Below are 20,573 nucleotides of genomic sequence, written 5' to 3'. Positions count from 1 at the left end.
GGACAAGTATGTTATCCCGTTGAAGGGCTGACTTGGGGAAAGAAGAAAAAGGCCTGCATGCTTACAGTAGGCTAGCATTCGAAGCGTGTGTTTGGGAGGGGGGCGGGGGGGTGCAGCTGGTGGCCAGTGACAAATATTACAATATTTTTATAATATATATAATATTTAGTGTTTTACGTGTTCAATTGAGGACGGGTCACTTTTTATCAACATTTCAGTTGCGACAGAAAAATGGAAATGACTGCCACAAGGCGGACGTACAATACAAAAATATCCTAAAATGAGTACAACACACAAAATATCAGCATAAAATGGCATTCTGAAATATTTCATTGGTGAAAGGTGCCAAAAATACAGCAGTTTCAAACCATTGGCTTACTGAGCTGCTTTTTGTTTTTGCATATACAGGACAACAAGACATGAGATGAGATGCTAACAAAGAACCGGGCCATTGGAAATAAAAACCAAAGGAAGATGCCGTCCCCGGAAGTTAGGCGGAGCACGTGACTGAGCATCAATAGTACGTCCGCAAAAGAAATGCTCTTTCAACTTTCATTTCGTCCGCTGCTGATTGATTGGTTGCTTGAAAGAACAATCGAATCAGCAAGAAGTGAGGTGAAGTTTGTAGTTTGTCCCCGTCACGAGGACTAAGTCGCTCGTGTCCCTTTAAGGGGTTCCTGTTACCGGAAGTTGGAGGGGCGGGTCCGGCTGAGGCACACAACGGAGCTCGTCCGCGGGACCGAGCCCAGCCCCAGCCCCAACCCCAACCCCAACCCGAACCCGAGCCCAGCCCGAGCCGTGCCGTGCCGTGCCGTCCTGTCATGGTCCCTTGGCGCGGAAGTGGGACATGGCGTCGCTAGCGGGCTCGAGTGACGTCACCGCCGCCGAACTGGACGCGTCCCTGCGTCAGATGCTGAAGGCCATCGCCGACGAACGCAACCGACTCAACGCCCGCCAGGAGATCAGCGGACTGGGTCAGACTCGCGCTTTCTTTACGTCATGTCAAGCACTTTGCTGGGACGTCACTCCGGGTCACGTGTCTCTGTAAAATTCGCCCGACGGTGTCCTGCGGTCACGTGACCGAGCAACAGGTCGAAACGCCATGACGTCACCAGGCAGGAGGCACCCGACCCGTGTGACGTATTCAGCTGAGCGACGAAACTCGCACTTGCATGTGAAGCGACTCATGAACACAATTAGACGCGTGTGCATGCATGCACGCACGCACGTTTTGTGTCTGCACAATGAGTGAAGCGTGTGTGCGTGAGAGAGAGAGCGTCGAATTAGGTAGCGCATCCGCTAATGTGTGTGTGCGCTCGCTTGTCCTTTGCCTCCATGGAGCGAACAGAAGTGACTCAAGCGCGCGTGCGCATGCGCGCAGGTTGCGTGAAGGACGACCGCATCGTGTTCTGGACGTGGATGTTCTCCACGTACTTCATGGAGAAGTGCGCCCCGCGGCAGGACGACATGCTGTTCTACGTGCGCAGGAAGTTGGCGTACGTGGACGCGGAGGACGGCGAGGGCAAGAAGGTGAGCGCCTTTCCCACAATGCACCTGGCCTCCTTCCTTGTTTTGTCGGTGAGCTGCCGCAATGAGGAAATGAGAGTTTTCAGCAGGCTCGCTGACGGGAGGCCATGTTGTGACATCATCACGCGGCGCCTTTGGATTTTGTCGGACGGCGACGATGGCCGTGATGTCACCGTCCGTGTTTTCTTCTTTTTGGGTGAGGGTCGCAGGTGGAGGTGGAAGTGTACCGGCGAGACTCCAAGAAGCTTCCGGGCCTCGGAGACCCCGACATCGACTGGGAGGAGAGCGTCTACCTCAACCTCGTCCTGCAGAAGGTCGCGCGCGCGCACACGCACGCACAAGCGCATCGTGGCGCATCGTGACGCACGCGTGTCTTTCAGCTTGACTACGTGGTGACGTGCGCCGTGTGCACGCGCTCGGACGCCGGTGACATCCACGTGCACAAGAAGAAATGCCAGGTGAGGCCTTAAGCGTTAGCCTTAGCCTTAGCATGGTGCGCTCATTCCACATGTTGTGGCGCGCAGGAAGTGTTTGCGTCGCCCAGCAAGCACGCCATGGACAGCAAAGGGGAGGAGTCAAAGATCAGCTACCCAAATATCTTCTTCATGATTGACAACTTTGACGAGGTAACAACGCTCCGTCTTTGCGCGCCGCCGCCTGGCCACCCGCCCTTCCGTCACTGTCGGGCGAGATGTCAGCTTTGCCGCTGAGTTGCGCGCCTGCCGGGCGAGCCCCGCCGCAGGTGTTCCAGGACATGAGTGTGGGCGAGGGCGAGATGGTGTGCGTGGAGCTGGTGGCCAGTGACAAGTCCAACACCTTCCAGGGCGTCATCTTCCAGGGTTCCATTCGCTACGAGGCGCTCAGGAAGGTCTACGACAACCGGGTGAGACCACCGCCGCCCGACCGCCCGCCGGCCGGCGTCCGCTAACCTCACGCGGAGCTAACGTGACGACCGCTCGGGGCGCAGGTGAGCGTGGCGGCCAAGATGGCGCAGCGGATGTCGTTCGGCTTCTACAAGTTCAACAACATGGAGTTTGTGCGCATGAAGGGCCCGCAGGGCAAAGGTCACGCCGAGATGGCCGTCAGCAGGGTGCCCGACGGAGCCGATGCCCAGCACCAGCAGGACGACCGCGCGCCCGCGCACGACAGGGTGAGCCCACCGCCGCTTCCTGCGTGTTCGCCTGTCACAAGGACGTAGCATGTCTGATTTTGAGCAAACGACTTTCGGAGCATTTTTACCTTCAGCGTTTTTGGCCGCCATTTCCTTGGCGTGGTTGCCGTTGCCTGCGCGCGTTTGGATGTGGCTTCCCGCACGCGATTGATCGCCCCTCGCCGCGTGCTTTGGCAGGTGACGTCGTTCAGCACGCCGCCGACCCCCGAGAGGAACCGGCCGTCGTTCTTCTCGCCGTCGCTGCGGCGCAAGGTCCCGCGGCACAAGATGGCCGAAATGAAGAAATCGCACTCGGCCAACGACAGCGAGGAATTCTTCCGGGAGGACGACGACGAAGGTGAGGGCCGGGCGGCGCAAAGTTGTCGGCGGTGTTTTGGCGAGGTCAAATGTCAGAGTGTGAGTGTCGGATGTCAGAGCTCCACAGCGGCGGCAACCTGCGCTCGCGCTCGCTGTCGGGGACGGGGCGCTCGCTGGTGGGCTCGTGGCTCAAGCTGAACCGCGCCGACGACTACTTTCTGCTCTTCTCCCACCTCACCTACGTCACGCTGCCGCTGCACCGCATCACCGCCGGTGAGCCTCGGTCTGTCTTTTGCTCAATCCGAGTTGCCGGCGCCAACCGCGCCATTGTTTTTGGATGTGTGCGTCAGACATCTTGGAGGTGCGTCAGAAGCCCATCCTGATGACGTAGCGGCGGCGGCGGCGGCAGCGGCGCCTCGCTAGCAAGTGCCTCCCTGCATCAGGCCACCGAGAGCGCAAAGGTGCCCCCCCCCCCCCCCCTCCCGGGGCCACGCGCGAGCTCCACGCCCAGACCGATGATGATGACAACAGCCAGCCGTCCAACAAGTGCCTCCTCCCACTCATCTCCACCACCACACCTCAGCAAAAACTCCGACAGGAAGTCATGTGACTTTTGGGATCTGCTGCGATGTCACACGAGTCGAGATCGGCGCCTTGTCCAAAGTGAGCCACTGTTGACGGCAAGTATTCTGACTCAGTGGAAGTGACACCACTTGCCAGGAAGTTCCAACATGGCCACCCAGCAGAAGCGAGAAAAGGGAAGGAGACGCCTCCCGCCAGCCCCCCTTGGGACTTTTCAACTTTGGACACAAACATGATTCACGCATCACACGAGCGGTGCTTTCAATGTTTTGCTACACTTGGGCGTCCTTCGCGTCTGTCACGCGACACCACAAAAACTTTCTTAACACCGAGCTTGTTGACAAATTAAACCAGATACACAAACTCCTTGTTTCCATTTATTCCCGACAGGTGTCTGGGGGGCTCTGCCAAGGACACTTGGAAAAAAAAAACCAACACAAAAAAAAAAAAAGAGTCCATGTTGGAGAGAGCGGGGTAAAAAAAAAAAAAAAAAAAGTCCCTTTGCGTGGTTCAGCTCAGCAGGAAAATAAAAAGAGGAAAAGTGAAAGGTGGAATAAAAGCCGGAGGGAATGTCGCAGCTCAACGTCTGCCGAAACCCAAGAGAGTTGTGTGTGTTTGTGTGTGCGTGCGCCTTCAGGCCTTTCTCTCCTCCAGGGTGTTGTGCAGCTGGTCGGCGTCGTCTGTGGTCTTGACGCGGATGAGGAGGGGGACGGGGGTGCCCGGGTTCTTGTTGTCGACGGGCGGGTTGGGCACGCACATCACCACCACGTTGTTCTTGCCCACCCGCGAGCACTTGATGTCGGCCGACAGCAGGATGTTGAGGAGGATGTTTCCTGCGGGGCGGCAAGCGTCAGCTTGCCCACCGGGCGAGTGTTGCCGCCCGCCCGCATGCACGCCCGCCCGCACTTACCCAGGTTGGTGTCGGCCCTGACGATCATCTGCGTTTTGCCCTCCGCCGTGTGTTTGAGGTGCAGCGTGCCGACGCCTTTCTCTTTGTACTCGTCGTCCTTCCTGTAGAAGAGTTTACACCTGCCAAAGGCACAGCGCTCGCCGTTAGCTTAGCGCGGCTCAAGCGCGTGGCGCCGCCACCGGTGCGCGCGTACTTCTTGGAGTAGAAGGCGTCGTCCTCTTTGATCTCTCTGACGTCGGGCCTGGGCGGCTCGTACACGTCGTCGCCGCCGCCGCCGCTCGCCTTCTCCTCTACGCAAAGCACAAGCAATGACGTGTCAGCAAACCTTGGGCAGAATTACTCGGGCAAAATAGAACCCTTTCCGTCAATACAGTGCTTTGGCTATCGCTAAGAACCTCACGGGAATTCAAATGCGTTGATGACGATTCATGATTTGATCCAGAATGAATAATATTGCAGCGCGTCGATGAATCGATTTTTTTTTAGCCACCACCGACCTAAGTGGAAGTCAGTTGAGGAGTCATGTAGTGCTTTGCTGCCATCTTGTGGCATAGATCTGCAACTGTTCACTTTTCATGGAGTCCCTATCCCCCGCCAATGGCCTACTTCCCGTTTCCTGTCGGCGTACCTGAAGGCGCGGCGTGGTCCGCCTTGGCGAAGGCTTGCGAGGTGCTTCCAAACAAGGAAAACGTGGGCGTGGCGGCGGCCATCTTCAGGACCGAGCTGTCCACCTTCTGACCAAAGTTGAACGTGGCGGCGGGCGACTCGTCCGTCTTGCCCTTGAAAGAAAAGGCGGCCGAGGAGGAGGAGGCGGGAAGCGAGGCTTTCTTGTCTTCTGTGGCCGCCGCCGCCGCCGCGCCGTATTGCCGCTCGACGGTGGCCAGGTGGCGCTCGTAGTCGCGAAAGATGGGCTGCAGGTCGCACAGCGGGTTGTCGTCCACGTGTTTGCTGATCCAGTCGCGGACGGAACAGTTGAGCGCCGTCAGCTGGCGGTTGTACTCCTTGCTGGCGGAGGAGGCGGAGCCGTTGAACGTCAGCCCTGAGCGACGACATCGAGAAGCTAAGTGGCACATTCGAATGCAGACGCCGCGTTGACTCTTAACAAGAGGGGACGTCCCTCTTGAGAAGAAGCCGTGTCTGACTTGACAGGAAGTGATGTCACAGTTCACTTGAAATGCAGATGTGGCACCGCAATGACCCGGCGACGTGCTGACGATGACTCACCAGGCGTGCTCACGGCCGTAGACGGCGACGACTTGGTGGTGAAGGACAGCGCCAGGCCGCCGCCACCGCTCCCGTTCGTCAGAGCGCTCGGGCCCAGGAAGCCGCCGCCATTGCCCAAGCTGGAGAAGGGCGGCGGCGGCGTGGACGAAGCGCTCATCGAGAAACCTTTGAAGCCTTTGAAGGCCCCGCCATCCTCACCCTTAATTCAACACAACAAGATGCTGATGTTGGTAATGACGGCGACGGCGACGTCGTCGTCGTCACCCATCTTACCTCGGCGGCAACGTTCCGCCGCTTGGCCTTCTTGATGGCGCGGTTTTTCATCACATCTTCCGTGGCCACAGAGAACGTTCCGGCCTAGGGAGACAAACGTTCATGAGAGCTGAGCGCACGTTGATGCCGATGCAAAGCCTTGAGGGGGGAAATGTGACGTCACCTCCTCGCCCTCGTCCTCCTGGTCCCAGTTCCGGTCCGTCAGCTCTTTGTCTGCGATCCGCTTCGCCATCGCACCTGTGCCACACACACACACACACACACACTCGGCTCGTTAGTCGAGGGCAGCTGCAAACAGGTTCACGTGCCGTGCTTCACACACACACACACACACACACACACACACACACACATATCTACACACACACACACACACACACACACACACACACACACACACACACACACACACACACACGTGTTCTGTTGCGTGCAGTCGTGACGACAAGAGGTCAACTTTGGAGGGCGGTGTCGCGTCTACATGCTCGCCACACTTGGCCGAAAGCTGTTCAAGCAAGCCCGCTCGGGAGCTAACGTTAGCATCGGACTGCTAACTCGTCCCCAGTCGGAGGGATTTCCAGGTACCTTGCGTGTTTTGTGGGCGGCTCAAGTCCAAAGTGTACGCGTGAAGGAAAAAGAGGTCCGGCCGGGCGAGCGTTCACAGTCCACACTTGACGCCAAGCGGCATCACAAGAAGCACGGCAGCGATTTGAACGAGCTACTCTCAAGCCGCCATTTCACGTAGCAACACATCCGCATGAGTTTGCCGCCCGGGCGCGTTTGTACGCATGCGCGCTCCTCGGACACTGTGGGACTTGGAGTTTCTTCGCTCGCCTCGCTGCTGTGGGACTTCAAAAAGAAAACTGGGCGTTCATGTTGAGGCGCTAATGAAAAATGACGTCATACGAGGAACTCGTGTAGCCCGTTGACAGAACCGGCAGACTTGATGCGCAATTCTTCGTGGTGTCCAGCTGGTGGCGACACCGATCAGATGGTGTGAAACTAGACAGGAAGTGCTCGGATCTGTTCCTCGAGGCTTTCCGTTGCCTTTTGTTACATGAATGCCAAATTGGTTGCGGCTGGATTTGGGCTTTGGGCTCAAAAGTAGCAAAGGCGGCAACTTGACAAAGTGGACCTGCGGAAATGGCGGCGTAAGAATTGTTTTTCACCACCCACAAACTTTAGACAAAGTTCAACTCTTTAAAAAACATCAATAGCCCCTTTCAGACTACAGGAACTCATTTGGGATGGCAGCTCCACATGTGTAAAAGTAGCTGTTGTTTAATTGATCATGACGATTTCTCCTCTATTTGCTGTTTTTGTTCTCAAGCCGAGCAAAGCCATGTGTGACATGAAATTATTGCTGTGCTTCCAGCTGGGTGCCGATTGAACAATGGAAGGGGAATTGAGGAGCTTCATGTCATGCTTCGGCGCCGTCTTGTAGCATGCTGGTGCCAAGGAACTATGTTGAAGTAAGTTGAGGAGAGTCATGTGGTGCTTTGCAACAATCGCGAGGCTTCCCGAAGCAATTGTGAACTTTGTTTGAAAGGGGAAATCAACCCAAAAATGTTCGGCCCACTAGTCTAACATTCTGTTGAATGTTGCATTTGTGGAATATGAGCGAAGCAGTAAAATTCACCGTTTTTATTTTTTTAGCCATCTCACGGGGTGGCCATTTTGTCACTTGCTGTCCACTGAAAATGACATCGCAGTTGCTCAGACAACGACCAATCATGGCTCAGCTTCAAGGTTTAGAATGACCGCTTATTAGGAAGCGTGAAACAACTGCGACCACAGTGACTATAAAGTCGAGTTGAGGGCCTGCTCTTTGTGCGTTTGACTCAACATGTTCACCTCCGTTTGTGTGCGTGCGCAGCAGACCCAACGTATCTGTTTGTGTCTGCGTGTGTCATCTTTTGCCCTACTCGTCAGGGTTACTCGTTTTACTGTTCGGGGAACCCATTAGCACGTTGTTGTTGTTGTTATGTTAGCAAGTGGATGAGCGTGAGCACAAGAAGGTGAAAGGCAAACACGAAGCCACACGAAAAGCTTCCAGGGCGGTCGGCAGCAGCTTGTCGTCTTTCGCTACTCAGCCGTGAAATGCAAAGCAGCATCCTGGGCCGGGTGGGGGAGGGGTGCGTGAGCAGGCCACGGACGGAAGGATGCAAGGGAGTGAGGCAGTGAGGGAGCAAGCAAGAGATGAAAGGAGCGAAGGACAGACTAGTTTTGGTCCCCACACAACAAGTTGAACATCTAGTTTGCATCCATGATGATGGACCTGAAGATGGTCATCGTCATGATCACGTTGTCGCTGTCCGTGGTTCTACTTTCCCTTTGTTCCTCCTTGAACTAATCACTTTTCATAAATAAAAACAAATGGATCACTCTCATTTTGAATCGGCATCGAAAAGAAGAACAATGTCAACACGTCCGGCAATCAAACATCCGTCCGCCTCTCTCATTGGCCTCTGCAGCCGTCCTGTCACATGCTCAACTCCTGATTGGGTCAGGCCTCCCTTATGCGTCCTCTGACCAATCGCAGCCCGGCCCTTGGGCCAGGGGGCGAGCCTAAGCTGAGTTGGCGAGGGGGTCAGCACCACATGGGGGGTGGGATGGGTGAGGGGTTTGCATGACATCACTCCAGAATGAATAACAAATCAACTTGAGTCTCTTGGAACAATACTACGACTTTTACTAGTCACGATATACTTCAAACTCCCTGCACTAGTAACTATAGAGGGTTTTGACCTTTGTGCTAAAATAGAAACATATCCCACAATGCCTTGCGGCCATAGTTGCGGACTGTTTCGCCTTTTCATTGCGCATTTTCAATACTACCAAAACTATTTTAGGTCATAACCATTTACTTTTAGCAAGTCTACTTTCACTTGTATATTTTTATTACCACTCCTGACAGTACAACTATTTTCAGTAGGAACTATTCTTTTACAACGACTTTCGCCAGTAACAAAACTTCAACAAATTGCATTCACTAGTAAGAAAACTGTTTTCACTCGCATATATACAATTTGACAAGTTGGCGTAAACCTTTAATGTTTGTTTAGGGGAAGAAAGTGAACAATGTGATGAGGATGATGACGCGTACGTCTTAGTTGGCCACTGGAAAGCAGTATCAAGCCGTGATTAAAACCCAACTTTTGCGGGCGGTTGAAAGAGATGGAGATATATTTACCTTCTATATCTGGTTGTAAAAATAAGAAAGTTGTTAAAACTGTGGAATTGTGTTCCCATTTTAATATTTTCAATATGTTTTAGTTTTTATTTAGGACCCCTGGCATTTTTTGTGTTTTCCTATTTGTTTTTTTGCTGTCTATTTTTATTTTATTTGTCCTCTGTGTGAAGTTATGTCCAAGTTGTTAATTAAAAATTGTTGAAAAAATTAATTAATAAATAAATAAAAATAAAATAAAATAAACGGGCCGACAGTTGTCGCTCCCAAGTACAAAAACCCCCCCAAAACAAAAAAAAACAGTATCAAGCCAAGTCTTTCCCGCAGCGAGTGCGCATGCGCATTTCTTGGGTAGGGGCGGGGCCGCTCCCGTGTACTCCATCCGGGTACTGTAGAATCACCATTGACAGCCGAAGCACAACTTTTCCCCAGGCAAAGTGAAATCAAGCCGCGGACTCGGACACAATCTAGTCCCCACTTTTCAACTTAAATTAGTGTGAAGAAGGCGCGGCGCCCCCCCTCGTCGGAGTACCGCTCACTCGGCCGTCCCCGGAGAGCAGCCATCCGGCGCTCGACGCCTTTGAGGCGGCTTCCGAGCACTTTTGGAGACGGGCGGAAAGTCGGTGATGAGTCCCGGGCTGCCAAAGAAGAAGCGACAACTTGCACTTGGAGCCGACTAGTTGTTCTTTGGCTTGTTATTGTCGCTGGAAAATTGGCTCTAAAGTTGGCGTCGCTCGCGTCGAAAGTGGCAGCAAAGTGCTTTTGTGGACGGAACATGGAAGTACAAGGCCTGCAAGAGGCGCTCCAAGTGGAAATCCAATGTCATCAGGTAAGCAGCAGCAGCCGCCGCCGCCGCCGCCGCCGTGTTGGTGATCTTCATTCTGGTGGAGGACGTGCAGGAGGTGAAAGGCAATGTCGCCCCCGTCGGCCGCTTGCTCACTTCGGCCAACACTTGCCGCTGTTCGGCCTGGCTTCGTCTCGCTCGCCCGGCGTTTGTTTGCGGCCGACGAGCACGAAGAAGAAGCCCGGCTAATGCGGCGCTGTGCTCGGACGCGAGCTGAATATTTATGAGGGACAGGAAACATCCATGGCCGCTTTGTTCGTCTGGCGCACAACAACAACTTGAGACACTTTTTCTCGCAACTACTTGTGTGAACATGAACAAGCACAGGCCGGAACTGAAGACGCCGTTTTCTTTTCTTTTCTGTGCCCCCCACCACCCCCCGCACCCCGCACACCTCACAAACATCCAACAGGCCAGCGATGCGTGCATGTGCGTGTGTGTGAGAGCGAGACAAACTTTATTTCTCCGGAAAATGTTTTGGACTGGTGCTAGCGCCGCTTAGCTTGGCTGCTAAAAGGTTTACAACGTTCGCGTGAAGTCACGCCAAGTTTGTTGTGCTGTTCATGTCAAATGCTGCTCGTGTTTGGTGTGCCTTGTGCTCTCAAACTTGCTGACAATTATTAGCGTCCATTTTGAGCTTGTCGACGCGTTTGTGGTGTCCGGGCGGCGAGCTAACTCACTAGCCGCCCGGCTAACTCCAAACACTGTCGGGAGGACTTTTCGGGGGCGAACTTGACGTGAACGGCGGCCAGGCCACTTTGCCTTTTGACGTCTCTTTCGTCCCCCATTTTGTTGCGAGTTTACACTTAGTCCGCTGGTATGATTGCTTCTGGCTCACGTGACGCCAGCGCCGCTTTGTGATTGGCCCACGACGACGCTTTCACTCGCTTTCACTCTTGATGGCGGCCCGACGGACGGCCCACTGGTTCTCGTCCAGGTTCTCCTCGTCCTCGTCCGCGGGGAGCGGGAGTGTTTGCTGGGTGCCGGCCGGGACGAGTGAGCAGATGTGAGCGGTGTGCGAGTTCAGCACCGCGGCCAGCTCCCCCCGCCCGCCCGCCGCCCCGCCGCCGGCTCCGCCCGCACCGCCCCTCCGGAGGGCGCCGTGCCAAGAGCGGCGCACACAACTTGTGTGTTTTCGCTGTTTGTGCGGAGTGGGACTCGCAAAAGAGAGGGTCGATATTGTTTTATTCGAGACGCCCGATTGAATCGATCCACTTTTGCCGTGGAATGATGTTTCTTCAAGTTGAGCTGCCACTGAGAGGAGGAGACGTGCTTTTCTCTCTCTCTCTCTCTTTCTCTGGCCTCACTTTCGTAGTGGAAGCGTCCATTTTGTGACGGAAGGGGTGCTTGCCCCCCCTTTCCAGCACGGAGAGCAAAAAGTCTGCAGAGTTTCGCAGAGGAGGAGGTGGGGGGATGGGCCCCATTCATGGCGAACATTACCATTTTGATTGCTTTGATGCTGTTTTGGGTTGCGGAGGGGGCAGAGGAAGGGGGAGGGGTGGCAGCCACAGAAAGCCCACTCAGCACTGCACAGACATGCAGGCTTGTTTTTTTTTTTTTTACGTCTTCTGCTTTAGCAACCAAAATATCACCTTTGCTTCGCACGTTTGCTCCTCGAAATGTTTGCCATCTTCATGTGACAGACATGTTTGCCCTTCTTCTTCCGCCTGTCACACTTTTGTTTGTAGGAACAGATAACCTAAACTCTAGAAGACCCCCTCCAGCATCCTCAAGTGTTTTGATGCCTTATATATGCACGAACTGTCCACATGTTCTCCCTTTTGAACAAGAAGACGACTTCATTCGGTACATTCAACCACTCCGAACATGACATATCTTGAATGATTTTTGTTGTGGGTGCTTCTCGGCAAGTACGTATGGTCCACATAGAGAGCCATTCTTTTTCTCCCTTTCCAATGAAACGCCCGATTTCACTACCTACAATATTGCAGAGATCAAATGAACAACCTGACTGTTGTTTGTGTGTGTGGATGAATTAAAAAATAGCCGGCGCGACTACTTGGTGCCGTGGCAGCACAGCCATGTCATTAGCCGGTTTACACGGGGAGTTTTTGAAAAGAAAAGAAAAAAAAAAAATCATTCCAAATGAAGCTCGCCGATCACCTGTTTACACGTGACGTGATCTATTCCGATCGGCCGTTTACTTGCGGCGCCTTGTTAATCAGATCAGCTGTGGGACACGCGGCCATCGATGTAAACATCGCGTAGTCTATCAAGATGGAGTTCATTTTGTGTATTTAGCACACAGTATTCGCCATTTAATTTTTTTCTTTTATTAAAGCAGCATCTTGATTAAAAACAAGTTAGCAGTACTTGAGTCCACGAGGTACCGCTGCCAATTCACTTCTGTGAGGTATTTTTCACTTCCCTGGAACGACTTCAGTAAGTTGAACCGGAAGTTGAAGTCTGACCAACCGTCGTGGATGTTAGTTAGCCTGATGATGCTAATGATTGTTTGTTTGTTTCGCAGAATCCCACGCTGTGCAAAGGCCTGAATGAACTTGCGAACGGACAGGTAGGCGGGCGCCTCCCACACCTCGTATGTTGCACGGGCGCCTCCCACACCTCGTATGTTGCATGTGCAATTGTTTATTGTCGTCTCCGTCATCCTCATTGTTGACTTTGTTTCCACAAAAATGCCGTTTGGGATGTGGGATTTGCTTCATTTCTCTTGATCCTAAATAAGCTTTGCAACAAGTACAGTTGTGCCTTGAGATATGAAGGCACCTGACGCTCCAACATTTCAGCATCATCACGCCGGTGCCCCCCCCCCCCTCCTCCCCACTAGTAGTCGAGGAAGGGGGTGGGGCCAGATCCTTTGTCCCCGGGGCCACAGGAACTTTGAATACAAGGCAATGATGACGAGGAGCGCGCTTGAAGAAAACTTGGCAATTGGCGAAGACTTGAGACTTGAATTGATGTCATGGCTCATTGGCTGCAGTCTCGCGTGCACGCACACACACGCACACGCTGTGTGCGTGTGGATTGTGGTTGCATCTGTCGGCTTCTATTGTTTGTGGAAGTCCATCTGCTGGCCTCCGAGGGCCCCCTTCCCCACTCGCTCCCCTTTGTGGGCCCCCTCCCAAAGAGAAGGCATCCAAATGTTGACTTTGAGCGCGGAAATTGTCGAGCGTCGACCTTCCGACCTCATCCACTTTGACCTTTGAGCCTGGCGATGACACGTCACACTCAGAAGAGGCGCCTTTTTGATGTGTCGTCATTACAAACAACAAGATCACAACGTTGATGTAACATAATCCCACCCAAAAACGCATCTTAAAATTGCAAATGTGATTTTTGGGAATAACTCAAAAGTTGATCAGATGTCCTGAAAAAGTGACAGAGGCATTCTTTCCACTGATTGGTCCTCACGTCTTTGACAAAACAACCGTGACTGCCTTCACTCACACGAACGCTGAATGGCGGATGAGTTGTCGTCGTTGTTTTTTGTTGGGGGGGGGGGTGGAGGCCTCTCCTCACTTTTTGCATGTTAGCAACATGCTAACACTTAGCACTTGGCTTGTTTGGGCCACACGGCATTTACGTTGGAAACTCGCATTGTCTTGTTTCCATGACAACGCTCGTATCAATCAAGTGGGGGTGGGTGATGGCCATGGGGACTTTTGTTCACACCATCTTGTGTGCGCGTGTTTTGCGCTCATATCGTGTAGTATGCAAGCGGGCCTGTCACGATAATCACGCTTTCGGTTTGACGAATAAAAGGGACACGGTGATTTAAAAAAAAAAAAAAAAAAAAAACATTTCCACGCGCGTTTGTTGACAGACGTTACTGTGCGAGTTGCACGCACGCACACACGCATCCACTCTCGGGCTGCAACGGCTTTTGAAAACTGTCGAAATCGTCTGTGTCCCGCTGGTTCATAGGCACACGCAACCCTTTCTCTCATTTATGAATGAGGCGCAGCAGCGTACACTCTGGCTTATAATAGCCAATTAGTGCTAATGCTAGCCAGCGCAACCATGCCTCGGGCTAACGGTTACCCTGGACACTACTCGCATGCTTTTTGATCCCTTATTTAGGCGCTCGGAGAGCGACCTTTGTTGAGCCAAGGTCACGGGTGACCAGCGGTCATCAGGAGCTGCGTGAGGTCGCAGTGTCAAGCACTTTGAGTAGCCAAGCTCGAAAAGCGCTCTGCGAGTGACGGCCCGAAGTATCAATGGTCAAATAATGATCTTGCCTCAATGAAGTCACACCGTTGATTGAGGACAAATCTGATTTCTTTGCGGCAAGCTGCAGCTTGTTCTCTAGGATGAATGGCAACAGTTGCATGCACCGGCTGATTGGACCTTTTGCCATCCAATAGAAGAATTTTTTTTTTCTGCCTCTCACTATGTGTATATAGTGAGAGGGGGAAAAAAGGGAATAGTAATGATAAATAATCAATTTCAATGATGAGGGCAGAGAGAAAAACCTCCCGTTAACAACTGCCTGTGTGTGTTTGGGTGCGCGCAGAAGCTGGCGGTGCGGAGTTGCCCGGTGGGCGCCGGCAAGCCGCTGTCCCTCATCAAGCCCCCCAGCCAGGCCATCGCCATCTCGGTGGTGCCGGCCAAGGCGCCCGTCGCCGCGGTGACCGCGGCGCACCTCAACGGGCAGACGGCGCCCGTCGCCGCGGTGACCACGGCGCACCTCAACGGGCAGACGCCGCCCGGCTCGGAGCCGCAGACGACGCCCGTCAACCTGCAGACGGGCTGCAGGCTGGCGCTCGGGGTCGGGGGTCACCCGCCGGGCGCCAGGTGGGCCCCGGACCTTCCTCCCACGCAGGTAACCACGTCCCCGTGCACCCGCCGTTCGACACCCGACGTGGAACACGCTTAATATATCGCTTAATATAGATTCTTTGTGAATTCTGTTATGTGAAAAAACAGAGTATTGTCGTTTTGAAAAAGATTTTTATAAAAACTCTTTTTTTTTCACAATATCGTGAGCCAGCCTCCCCGCAATATTGTGATAATTATCGTATCGCGCCATCCCTAGCGGGCTAACATGTACCACCCAACCGCTGCCGCGTGAGTGGACATGTTGTCGTTTGGACCAAGATGGCCGACATTCCCAGCCAAGCCGCACGGGGCGGCGTTTGGATTCATGTGGCCGCCTGGAAGTTTCTTCAGGTTTTCCACTGCGCGAGATTGATTGGGTGAACGCATGAGAGAATGATTGAATGAGTGCTGAGGAGCACTGTTGCCATGGAAACTGCTCAGTCCTGCCGGCCGGGGGGTCAGCGCAGCCGAGTGGAGGAACAAAAACGGCTGCCGATTAGTTCTCTTTTCACCTTCTTCTTCTCCGCGCGCACGCCGCGACCGCATTGCTCCAATCAGCTTGCGCATTCAGCGACCTCTGCAGGAGCAGCGGGCGTAGTGTCTCGTACCCGCACACGCAGTCATGACGGGGAGAGAGCGAAGGACGCCCTTTGTCACCTCCCCAAGGTGCTCGACTTTGGAGGAAAGCAGCACAATTAGGAAAATAAAAGCTCTTGTACTGCAAGAATTCCCCCTCAGTGCGGTTGCCATGGGAACTGGCCTAGGCCCCCCTTTTCTGTCCCCCCCCCCCCATCCCCGGCGCACGGCTCTGCAGTACAACATGACCGAACCACAGAAGAAGAAGGCGGGGGGGAGGGGCGGGCGGCGGATTGTCAAAGTGAGCTCGTTTGTTTGCCGACTGTCAGCCAATCACAGAGCGGCAGCTTTGTTGCAGGAAGTCAGGCCGGCCGCGGCGGGAGGTGCAGCACGCGCGCAAGACGCTTGAATTGACCACTCTGTGTGTGTGTGTGTGCGTGCGCGCATGTGTGTCGCTGACGCCACTTTGCTGATGATGACGATGACGACGATGACGGTTTGGTGTCCGACAGATGCTGGGCTCGCTTCCCATCAAGGTGCCTCAAGTCAGCTCGCTGCACCGACTGGCCGGTCAAGCCGCCAGCGTGCTACCTCAGGTGCTCGCTCGTCAGCGACATGTTACCAAAGCCGCATGCGATGGAAATAAACACGCAATGGCTCGCACTTAATCGGCGATGAATTTGTTGTGTGCCCGCCGGCGTTCAGGTCAGGCCAAAGACGCTGATTCCCGACAGCCTCCCCCACAGTCCGTGCCAGGACCCCCCCCAGCCTCCGCGGCCGCACACCGCCTCGGCGCTCACCCACCCGGGCCCGGGCCCCACGCTGCCCACCCCCAACTGCACCCTGGGCCCCCGCCGGCAGCCTTACGACGGCGGCGCCGCCCCCGCGCCGCTGGACTGCGCCGGCCCCGCCCAGCACGGCGCGGGCGGCGCCGGGGTGGCCTACGCCATCATCGCCGCCTCGCCCGCCAACGCCAACGGAGTGGCCGCCGGCGTCAGCGAGGCCGTCAAGGTCAGACGTCGCACACACTCGCGCTCATACGTCTTGTTGCGCGCACTTTTCTTCAACTCGTACGCACTTACACAGGCATCGTCTTGCTCTCACACGCTCATGATGTCTTTCCTCTCACGGTCACACGATTAGCATGATGCAACCTGTGTGTGTGTGTGTGCGCAGGTGATCATTATCCAGCCTCAAGCGCCCAACGGCAGCGAGGGGGGGTCGCTCCCCCTCCCATCGCAAGAGCCCCCGCCCACCCCTGCCTGCCGCCCCTCCCACAAGATCGACGAGGACCCCGAGGTGGGGGGGCTTTTTTCACAGGAAGTGCTCGGCGATCCTGTCGTGTTGCCACTCACACTCTCGTCTCTCTTGCAGAAAATTTCCTTCATGGTCGCGCTTGGACTTGTCACCAACGAGCACCTTGAAGGTGGCACGTCAGCGCACACGCACACTCGCCGCCTCCTCCTACCGATCCACTGCTGTGTTTCTGTGTGTCACGTGCGCTTTGCCATCTTGGTTTGTGTTTTTGTAGAAATCCAGCTGAAGAGGCAGGAGAGGAAAAGGCGAAGCACGGCCAACCCCGCCTACAGCGGCCTCTTTGAACCCGAGGTACTTTTGCGTTTGGCGGCGCGTCGCCGCCGACGACACGGTCTTGCCGAGACGCCACTCAGCTGCGGCTTTTGTTTGTCCACAGCGCAAACGTCTGGCGTCGCATTACCTGAACAGCTCGCTCTTCCTGTCGGCACGAGGTAACGCTCGCGCCGCGCTAAGCTAACGTGGCGCTCGAAAGGTGTGCGTCAATGCTGAAGAGCTGCCGTCGTTGGTCGGAGTGGTTTCAAGTTGGGATGCTTTGAAGATGGCAAACGGTTTTCATTGATTTCTGTCGGATTTTTGTCGTTGTTGGAAAATGTGCGGTTGGGGGAATTCGCCCACGTCGAAAAAGCCCCCATATGATGTGAACAATTTGACGTTGAAATGCTTTGACTCAGTTGCGCAATGTGGAAGCATTTGGCCAATATTGTCAAATGGATGCTTTCTGTTGGACGTTTTGTCTTTGGAAAATGCGGAAGGTGACAAAAGTGGAATTTACTTCCATTGATATCCTCCAAAAGCTGAATGGTTGGAAGAAGTAGAGAAATGAAACGTTTGCATTCTTTCCACTTGCACTTTAACATGCCGAGTTGAGTGTGCTTTTGAATTTTACGGCGACAATCGGATGTCAAATAGGCACATTTTAGTTGCGCAAAAAAGTTCTCTTCAGCCTTGACCCACTAATAATAATAATAATGATGATGATGTTGAGAAGTCCGCTTGTGCCGATCCGATGAACCTGGGGGGGGCAAATGTGCCGGGGGCATCGCTAACTCAAAGTGGGCTGTCAATGCGTCTCGTGAGCTGCCGACCGCCCGCCCGCTTTGCTTGCTTGCCTGGCTTTGAAGACGCGTGTGCTGGCTTTTAACCCGCGCTTGCGTGCTGCGCCTAACCTGTGCTCTGCTTCCGTCCACATGCTAGACTCTGAGGACTTCTGCTGGAAGGTAGGTCACGTGACCTGACGCCGCCTCTCTCTCTCTCTCTCTCTCTCTCTCTCTCTCTCTCTCTCTCTCTCGTGCCGCTCGCCCGCCATTCGCCGCTTCCACTTGGACTGCGAGGCGCCGCCACATGTTAGTTAACACACAAGTTAATGCTACCGAACAGCCGAACTTGTTTTGAATGGTGTCGTTTTCGTCAAGCAAAGGGAGAAAAACTCTACTAAGTGGGGATTGCATTTCTTTTTTTTTTTTTTTTTTAATGGGGGTGGGTCGCTTTTTCTTTCAAGAGTAGGAGTAGTTGGGTTGACATTTTCCAGCGGATGACCAGCTCAATTTGATGTGGTGCTGATCTCAAATCTCAAGTGATGCCGCAGCGCCCTCTACTGGCCTCTGTTAGTCAGACGTGCTGGGCGGGACACTCTTCTCCTCCACTTGATCGAAAAAAAAAAAAACCAACCCCATAAGGTAGCCCCACTTGAGGTGCTTTAGTGGGCCACCAAAGTGGAGTGGGACGCGTGAGCGCGTCTGAGCGCGTTTGTGACGTGTGGGCGCAGGATGAGGCGGAGCAGGACGAGCGCTGCGCCGTGTGCCGCCAGGACGGCGAGCTGCAGCCGTGCCACGGCTGTCCGCGGGCCTTCCACGCCCACTGCCTGCAGCCGCCGCTCCAGAGCCCGCCCGGGGGACCCTGGTACTGCCCCAAGTGCCACAAGAAGGTGAGCCGGCCACCGCGGCCCACGTTGCGGTCGGCTGACCGTCTCACCCGTGCGTCCGCCTTCTTGGCCGTGCAGGTGCTGAACAAGGAGAACGTGTCGTGGCCTCGCAACTTTGTGCAGTCTTACGTCACGCACAAGACAGGTGGGTCCAAAGCAACACGCCCCCAACACCTCCCCACCCGAGCGGGTGCCATATTACGCGAGCCAAATCAACACAACGGGGAAGGTGCGACTGAAGGCCGCAAGTCGCCCTTGGAACAACTGTTGTGCTTGTGGCAGTGCGGCAGGAGGAGAAGCGGCGCCTGCTGCGGCGGAACGTGGAGCTGAAGGAGGAGTGCGCCCACCTGGAGGACGAAGACCAGCAGCTCAACAAGACGCTCCAAGTAAGCCGAGCGACGCGCGCAAACGTAGCGACGTGCTGACGCGCCGTCCGTGCTCCCCTCAGCGCTGCCTGGATCGGCGAGATCGTCTGGCGGCGCGGCAGCGGGACACGCTGGCGGCGCTGGAGCGACTCAAAGCGCTCATCAGGCTCATCCGGGTTGCCGTGACGACCGGCCCCGCCTCCTCGCCGTCGCCGTCCTGGATGGAGAGCGGGCCCTCGGCTTCACCCCTGCGGACCTCGCTGGACAGCAACTGAACCCGCCCGACAACACCCCCCCCCCCCGCCCCCCGCCCCCCGCCCCCCACCGACCGCCCGCCTCCCCCCCGCCCACCTCACCGCGGCCAGCTGTCGAGAAATTCGGTTGTCCCGAGACCTCCAGTGCTTACGAGATTAGTTTTTCTTTCTTGTTTGTGGGCCTTAAGCGTGTTGTGGTTGCCACGGCAGCAGCAGCAGTTTTTTTCTTTTGCCAAAACGATTCAGGAAGTGTTTGAAGTCGGCGGCGGCGACGACGACAAAGTATTGGCGAGCAAAGTCGAGCAAGGAAGCAGTATTTGTGGCGTGCGGCGAAACGCCCGCCGCCGGCCGCCCTCTCGTCTGTCTCCGTGCCGTGCGTCCTGCCGCCAGTCGGCACTTTGCGTGCGTGTCCTTCCGCCGTTCGTCCGTCTTTGCGTGGAGAGACCCCGCCCCCCCCCCGTCTTAGGGTTGCGCTTAGGCCCGCCCGGTCTGCCGTGACTCTCCGTGGCCGCCAGTCTGTTGTTGGTCTGCGTCCCCACAAACGCACTGCCATCGGCCGGTGAAAAGGGAAGGGACGGATGTGCGTTCACGTGACAAATTTGCCAAAAAGTCTTTCATGTCATCACTTTTTGTTTGAGTGGAATTTGTGCTGTCGTGCGCCTCCTTTTTGCTGTTGTGTTTTTCTTTTTCGGCGAGCCGCAGCCAGGCCGCCCAACTTGAGCGCTCGCTCGTCTTCCTGCCGCCACGCAAAAACCGCCTTCATCATGGCGGCCGCCCACGTTGGCCCGGCCAGCCTGCCCGCCGCACCGGCCGCGTTTCCCCCCGGCCCCCCCCCCCCCCCGGCCCCCCTCCCCACACACACATATCGTCCCTCCAACACGCGCGCGATCTGGTCCGGAAGAAACTGTGTCGCCGTCCAACAGATTTCAACTATTTTATTAGAGCACACCTTTTGAACAAAGAACTCTTGGCGTCAACAAACCTTTTTTTTATTCTTTTATGGAGCAGCAGAAACAATAGTTTGTTTGTCTGGTGGGTTGCTTGAGTGTGTGCGTGCGCGCCGCGGGAACTTGCCACTAGCCAGTAGATGAAGTCTTTTGTCTTCAATATGCCAACGTAGTAGTTCACTTTTTCTACTGACTTCTTACGAAAACAAGAGAAAAAAAAAAACCGCAATTCCTTAATAAACATTTCAACTACAAAACACGCCGCCGCTTTGTCATCTTGTCAAATGCTGACACCTTGTGGACAACTCAGAAACTGCACCCACCGAGCGCGCGTGTGTGTGAGCGTGGCCATGACGGTGAATGTGTGTGAGGGGG

At 54.8% G+C, this 20,573-nt stretch overlaps 3 protein-coding genes across 6 annotated transcripts; 2 read left to right on the top strand and 1 right to left on the bottom strand.

Moving 5' to 3' along the window:
* Positions 1-685: 685 nt before the first annotated feature.
* Positions 686-3,940, top strand: kiaa0930. 2 transcript variants are annotated; one of them, XM_086021819.1, is made up of 10 exons: positions 686-974; positions 1,382-1,530; positions 1,737-1,841; positions 1,908-1,985; positions 2,052-2,153; positions 2,270-2,410; positions 2,576-2,677; positions 2,876-3,035; positions 3,113-3,268; positions 3,346-3,940. In XM_086021819.1, the coding sequence occupies exons 1-10, from the start codon at positions 848-850 to the stop codon at positions 3,384-3,386; spliced, it is 1,161 nt and encodes a 386-aa protein (XP_085877945.1). In that variant the 5' UTR covers positions 686-847; the 3' UTR covers positions 3,387-3,940. The 2 variants fall into 2 exon arrangements, with proteins under 2 accessions (XP_085877945.1, XP_085877944.1); XM_086021818.1 differs by having other exon boundaries at positions 687-974; positions 2,495-2,677.
* A 1-nt stretch (position 3,941) lies between these two features.
* On the bottom strand, positions 3,942-6,890 carry nup50 (nucleoporin 50). The gene is made up of 8 exons (XM_086021821.1): positions 6,570-6,890; positions 6,148-6,221; positions 5,985-6,068; positions 5,712-5,910; positions 5,116-5,526; positions 4,681-4,777; positions 4,488-4,606; positions 3,942-4,410 (listed from the first exon to the last, which is right to left on the bottom strand). The coding sequence occupies exons 2-8, from the start codon at positions 6,214-6,216 to the stop codon at positions 4,211-4,213; spliced, it is 1,179 nt and encodes a 392-aa protein (XP_085877947.1). The 5' UTR covers positions 6,217-6,221; positions 6,570-6,890; the 3' UTR covers positions 3,942-4,210.
* On the top strand, positions 6,420-20,455 carry phf21b (PHD finger protein 21B). Of its 3 annotated transcripts, none has more exons than XM_086021817.1 (15): positions 6,420-6,565; positions 7,360-7,456; positions 12,510-12,554; positions 14,514-14,822; positions 15,907-15,990; positions 16,100-16,405; positions 16,571-16,693; positions 16,769-16,820; positions 16,926-17,002; positions 17,088-17,142; positions 17,906-17,928; positions 18,477-18,635; positions 18,711-18,777; positions 18,915-19,018; positions 19,081-20,455. In XM_086021817.1, the coding sequence occupies exons 2-15, from the start codon at positions 7,430-7,432 to the stop codon at positions 19,270-19,272; spliced, it is 1,623 nt and encodes a 540-aa protein (XP_085877943.1). In that variant the 5' UTR covers positions 6,420-6,565; positions 7,360-7,429; the 3' UTR covers positions 19,273-20,455. The 3 variants fall into 3 exon arrangements, with proteins under 3 accessions (XP_085877943.1, XP_085877942.1, XP_085877941.1); XM_086021816.1 differs by lacking the exon at positions 6,420-6,565 and adding an exon at positions 6,978-7,135; XM_086021815.1 differs by lacking the exon at positions 6,420-6,565 and adding an exon at positions 9,050-10,003 and having other exon boundaries at positions 7,389-7,456.
* The last annotated feature ends 118 nt before the right edge of the window (positions 20,456-20,573 follow it).

Source organism: Filicampus tigris, chromosome 22, assembly GCF_054856515.1.
Source record: "Filicampus tigris isolate MCC_2025a chromosome 22, RoL_Ftig_1.0, whole genome shotgun sequence".
In the NCBI taxonomy this organism is placed as follows: domain Eukaryota; kingdom Metazoa; phylum Chordata; class Actinopteri; order Syngnathiformes; family Syngnathidae; genus Filicampus; species Filicampus tigris.
The sequence above is the reverse complement of the archived record's forward strand: the minus strand, read 5'-3'. Positions and strand labels throughout refer to the sequence as shown.